Raw genomic sequence first — 5,943 nt, 5'->3', positions numbered from 1 at the left:
AGAATTTCCACAGTCACTTTAACTTAAACACACACTATAATCCACATCGATTCACGCACTTTACTTGCGGTCACTACCGCTCGCTTGACTCAGTTATCTGTCTCTATACCTCTTTATCTATCTGAAATTATTATCTCCGCTTTATTTGCCGGCCTTACATAGTAAAATAGAGGGCGCCTAGAAAAGACTAGAGTTGTCAGGAAAAGTCATGATCGTTCTAGAAACTCATGACGTGTTACCAGCGTCACGTGACTTCCACTGTCGTAACAATACTGAAAAGCCTTCCATTACAATAATGCCATTGTTATCACATACCTACCATTACAATTATAATAAGAATTATAAATTCCTCCCACAACAACAATACCAATGATACAAGATATTTCCCATTACAATAATACCAATGTTGTCTCCTACTAGAATAATAGCAATGTTGTCTCCCACTACGATAATACCAATGTTTTCAAATGTCTTCTACTACAATAATACCAGTGTTGTCACATTTCCCGCCAAAATGATACCAATGTTGTCACATTTTCTGGCACACTTGTGCCACATTCGTAACATTTTCAAAAAAATGATACCAAAGTCGTCACATTTCCCGTCAGATTGATATCAATGATGTCACATTTCCCATCAGATTGATACCAAAGTCGTCGCATTTCCCACCTTATTGATACCAAAGTCATCGTACTTGCTTTAAAATGTGTGAATAAAAAACATTGTATTTAACCAATGCATGTTTGTAATGTGTCTAGAGGGGCTCAATTTTAACATTTAATTTGATTTAAAAAAACACGAATTATTAAGTCTGTGTCAGAGAATATAAATTATATGGAAAGTTTGAATTGTATCAACTGTCTCGTACTTAAGGAATGATTTATTATAAACTTTCATCTCTGGTGCACATCAGGCTCGATCTCCGGTTGTCTCGAATCCTTGCTAATGTGACAGTGAGGATATCGTTTAAAGCAGAACCTGTTTTCAGTGCCGTATCTTAACCACAGTGATGGAGCAAATACTGGAGATCAGTAATCGAATACAAATATGAATACTTCTCATTTTTATAGATACAAATATGAGAACAGGAGAAATACGAATGCATAGCAATGCATTCATTAATACTTTGTCAGGTAATATTCAATAATGATAAAACAGCAGAAGATAAGTAATATTTTAATACTTAAATACTTTTAATATTTTATGAATCAAACTTTTAGAAACTGAAACAAAATGTGAACAAATAAAAACATTTTGAATAATTTTGTTTTTCAAAATGCAATAACAAAGTTTTAGAACAAAAATATTTTTAAGGGAGACTTCTATATATTATAACTGTCTATTGTTCTTTATAAACATCAGTCTCTCAAATGTTTTGTAAGTGAGGCAGCAGCAATCAGGTCAGAGGATTTTGACTCCAATGCTAAACAAATGCTCGGGGGGGGGGCTAGGCAGAGGATGCTGGAACATGCTGGTAGCATTTGATTAGTAGAGATAGGGTGGAAATATTTTCCCATCGATCTTCCAATAATCTAGATGATTCCTTTCTTTAAGAATGCAAGGACCATCCAGGTAAGTGTTGACCTATCACTATCTCTCACACTAGGTTTTTGAATCGTTATCTGTAGATGGGCTATCACCATCTCTCACACTAGGTTTTTGGATCACTATCTGTAGATGATTTATCACCATCTCTCACACTAGGTTTCTGAGTCACTATCTGTAGATGAGCTATCACCATCTCTCACACTAGGTTTTTGAATCACTATCTGTAAATGAGCTATCACCATCTTTCACACTAGATTTCTGAGTCACTATCTGTAGATGAGCTATCACCATCTTTCACACTAGATTTCTGAGTCACTATCTGTAGATGAGCTATCACCATCTCTCACACTAGGTTTTTGAATCACTATCTGTAGATGATTTATCACCTTCTCTCACACTAGGTTTTGAATCACTATCTGTAGATGAGCTATTGCCATCTCTCACACTAGGTTTTTGAATCACTATCTGTAGATGATTTATCACCTTCTCTCACACTAGGTTTTGAATCACTATCTGTAGATGAGCTATTGCCATCTCTCACATTAGGTTTTCGAAGCACTGTCTGTAGATGAGCTATCACCAACAGGGTCTTCTTTCCCCACTGATTTTTCCAAGCCCGTTCAAATCCAGGCAAGCAGAAAACCTTGTTGTTGATGTTTAAAAGGTTTATTATTTCATCATATTGAGCTGCAATGTTATCAGATGTGTGACACCTCTTGAAATGCCAATATTTCGGCATGACTGTCTGCATTTTCCAGTCACCTATGGATCCACTGTGTGCACCAGCTACTCTAATCGAATAGTGCATCTATGGATCCACAGTATACACCAGCTACTCTAATCAAATAGTGCACCAATGGATCCACAGTAGGCACCAGTTACTCTAATCAAATAGTGCACCTATGGATCCACAGTATGCACCAGCTACTCTAATCAAATAGTGCACCTATGTATCCACAGTGCAGAGCAAAATTGTTTTTATGGTAAGGAGCTACAAACCTGAGAACCTCAAATCCACAGCCCAATACACTAACAATTATCTATGTCTGTGAATTTGTGATTGTGTACTAATTAGTTAAAGTTTTGGTGTCTTGGTTTGCATAAATAATTTCCCATCATTTGCTGACCTGACCTACTATGTTATACCATAATTAGACAAGAATTAGATAGGAGCCACTACTAGTAATCTGTTTTAATAAAAACTGCTGTGAGCAAAGGCTACTCTGTTTGTGCCTTATTTCATTATTTTATTTTATGTGAGTTTTTGCAAAGTAGTGAGTAATTTGAATTCTTCTTTTATTTCATGAATCTACAAAGACATTATACAAAAACCAAAGGAAAAGATCCTATATTGGATTATGTGAACATCTTTCAATTAGGATTAGCTCACCAACTGTTGAAGGAACTTGCCCCTAGCATTTGCCAGAGTTGCCAGATGGCCAGTTCAGGACTGATGACATTGTTGTTGCTTTACAACTGTATACTTCTAGACAGATGGCTGATGACATTGTTGTTTCTATACAACTGTATGCTTCTAGAAAGATGACTAACCACTCTAATGATACCAAACAATTAATTCATTAATAAACTAGCATTTAATGACACTATATCACTAGTATTACAAGTTTAAAAATATACACGAAACAAAGAAATATATTTATGAAGGAAAAAAACAAGCCACAAGATTAAACTAATCATTTTACTGTGGACCTACCAAGCAATCTTCCACAATCTTTTCTTCATTACGGTGCAGCTTCTTAAAGGGTGCCAGCAGTCGGTAACGATTACTAAATGCTTTGAAACGCATTCGATGGGGAAAACCTTCAAAACAGAAGACATAAGTAATCTTTTCAGTGGTTAGTATTGTTTATTTCATACATCAAGTGCATTGCATTAGGACACAGGGTCATCAGAGAAAAAAAGATATTTTAAAGCAAAAAGCCTGCCTTTCACATATATTACTTAACACTAGTTGATTACATCAAAGAACTAAATCTAACAAGAAAGCTACACTGCTGGTTCCCCAGTTTTCTGAATGAATACAAAATCATTTCAAATAAAATAATAACAAATAAATAAATAATTATGTGTTATTAAAACTTACCCAAAAATATTACAATTCACTTACTTATTCTATAGTTCACATCATTGTTTATGAAAGTGTATGATATAAAGAGCACCTCAACCACTACTCTGTCTTTTGTGTTACAGCCAGCCTGATGAGTTCTGGTATGGCAAATGTAGTGTGTTTGAAATATTTTAACATATTCTGTTGCTGTAAGCTATATTTTCTATGTATTAATTTCGTTTTTTAATTGAGATACCTGCTAACATAATGATGACACTAGAAAATAAGTTCTATAATGTTCATGTATGTTAATGATAAATATTGTTACGACAGCGGTAGTCACGTGACGCTGGTAACACGTCATGATATTCTAGAAGGATCAGGGAACATCATGAATCATCCAGTAAGTGCTAGGCGCCCTCTATTCCTGTATATAAGTGCGCCAGATAACGTGAGACAGAATGATCAGAACTGAATTACAGGCAGGCACAGATAGAGATGGGCAATTGAGTCAAGCGCGGTAGTGAACGTAAGTAAGTGCGTCAATCATTGAGAATTATAGCGTGTGTTTAAAGTGACTGTGGAAATTAAGTGTATTGCAAAGTTGTATCCAGGCAAAAATAAACTAGTTTTATTTAAGAAAGGACGTGTATCGCTAAAGTTTCTTCGGAAAGAATTTTTACGGAAAATTAACAAACGACTAGAGACCTAACAAATTGGTATCAGAGAGTGGGATTGAAAAAAACAGATGGAACCCAGAAGTGCCAAATCAAACTACAGCTTAGCAGATTTGATGGCAGCAATACAAGAACAGCAAAAGAAACAAGAAGATTACAGCAGCTGTTGGAGGATAAAGAAAAGAAACAAGAAAATAATTACAGCAGCTGTTGGAGGAAAAAGAAAAGAAACAAAAAGAACGAGAAAATAGACAAGATGAGAGATTACATCAGTTGTTGGAGGAAAAAGAAAAGATACAAGAACAACGAGAAAAGAAACAAGAAGAGAGACTACAGCAGTGGTTGGAGGAGAAAGAAAATGAACAATAAGAGAGACTACAGCAGTGGTTGGAAGAGAAAGAAAATAAACAAGATGAAAGTCTCCAACAGTTGAGAGAAGGCCAGAGTACACAAATGGAAAGCATTACTAAATTTCAAAGTGAATTAAATACATTAAAGGATGATTTACTGTATTTTACACAAGGACGATATATTAGCCATTGACCTAATCAGCCTCAGGCAACGGGAAACCCTTCCAAACCCCGCAGCTAGTCCCTAATGCAGACATCTTCAGTCCTGTTAGAAGTCACATCCAAGATATGAATGTCAGCAATAGGGGTGATCTAGTACGAAGGAAGCCACAGGAATTCGATGAGAAGGCACCGTGGGAAGCATATAGAGCACAATTTGAGATCCTGGCAGAGATGAATGGATGGAAAAAGGTGCAGAAAGTAGTATATCTGGCAACGAGCTTGAAGAGACAACCACTGGAAATACTTGGACAGTTGTCAGCAGAAGACATGCACAACTATAAAACACTGGTAACTGCTCTAGAACTCGGGTATGGAACTCAAAATCAGTCCGAAGTCTACAGGGCTAGGTTTAGGACGAGAGTCCGTGCTAAAGGGGAAAGCCTGTATGAGCTGGCACAGAATTTGGAAAGCATGGCACAAAAGGCCTACTCAACTGCACCACCCGATGTCCTGAAGCTGTTGCTGAGGGATCAGTTTGTAGATACCTTGGATGGTCCACAACTGAAGATACAAGTAAAGCAAGCACACCCCTCTACTATGCAAGATGCAATGGCCAGAGCTCTTGAATTCGAATCCTATGTTACATCCAGCACAGAGGTATCAAGGTTGGTTCAGTCATCTTGATTCAAGGCCAGAAAAGGTCAGCTTTCAGAGAGGTTTGATGGACTTTTTCTGGCATTGTAACAAACCAGGGCACAAGAGAGATCAATGCTGGAAATTTCAACACAGGGAAGATGCCACGGAAGGAAAGGCTGCTACCCAGAAAGGTTGTTGGAACTGTGGAGAGCAAAGACATATGAGGAGTCAGTGTAAGAAGAATACTACCAATAAGTCAGCTTCGGGAAACCAGTAGTGGTTGGTGCTGAGGGACGCCCACCAAGACCCATTGTGAAAGTCCCAACAGCTAAGTGTAAAATGGCAAGTACACATAGTGTTTACGTGACAGGAAAGCTGGATGCCCAAAAGGGCAACTTTGTAATAGATTCTGCATCTCAGTAAACCCTTGTGAATATCAAGGTGCTAGATCATAAGAGAGTACTCGAAGCCATACAGTGAGTAAAACCAGCATGATAAGCAT

General features: G+C 37.2%; 1 protein-coding gene across 3 annotated transcripts in view; it reads right to left on the bottom strand.

The window, feature by feature from the left end:
• The window catches only part of LOC106468703 (myosin-51-like), a 99,503-nt gene that overhangs the window by 24,909 nt on the left and 68,651 nt on the right, over positions 1 to 5,943 (bottom strand). The window contains exons 16-17 of one of the 3 annotated variants that reach the window (XM_022397065.1): positions 3,263 to 3,369; positions 964 to 1,021 (exon numbers count right to left, since the gene is read on the bottom strand). In XM_022397065.1, the coding sequence (XP_022252773.1) occupies positions 998 to 1,021; positions 3,263 to 3,369 (131 nt within the window). In that variant the 3' untranslated portion in view covers positions 964 to 997. Of the gene's footprint in view, positions 1 to 963; positions 1,022 to 3,000; positions 3,104 to 3,262; positions 3,370 to 5,943 lie in introns of those variants that run through there. The other 2 variants (XM_022397066.1, XM_022397064.1) reach the window with 2 other exon arrangements.

Source organism: Limulus polyphemus, unplaced genomic scaffold (assembly GCF_000517525.1).
Source record: "Limulus polyphemus unplaced genomic scaffold, Limulus_polyphemus-2.1.2 Scaffold3122, whole genome shotgun sequence".
In the NCBI taxonomy this organism is placed as follows: Eukaryota; Metazoa; Arthropoda; class Merostomata; order Xiphosura; family Limulidae; genus Limulus; species Limulus polyphemus.
Note: the sequence above shows the minus strand (reverse complement) of the source record. Positions and strands in the feature narration are given on the sequence as shown.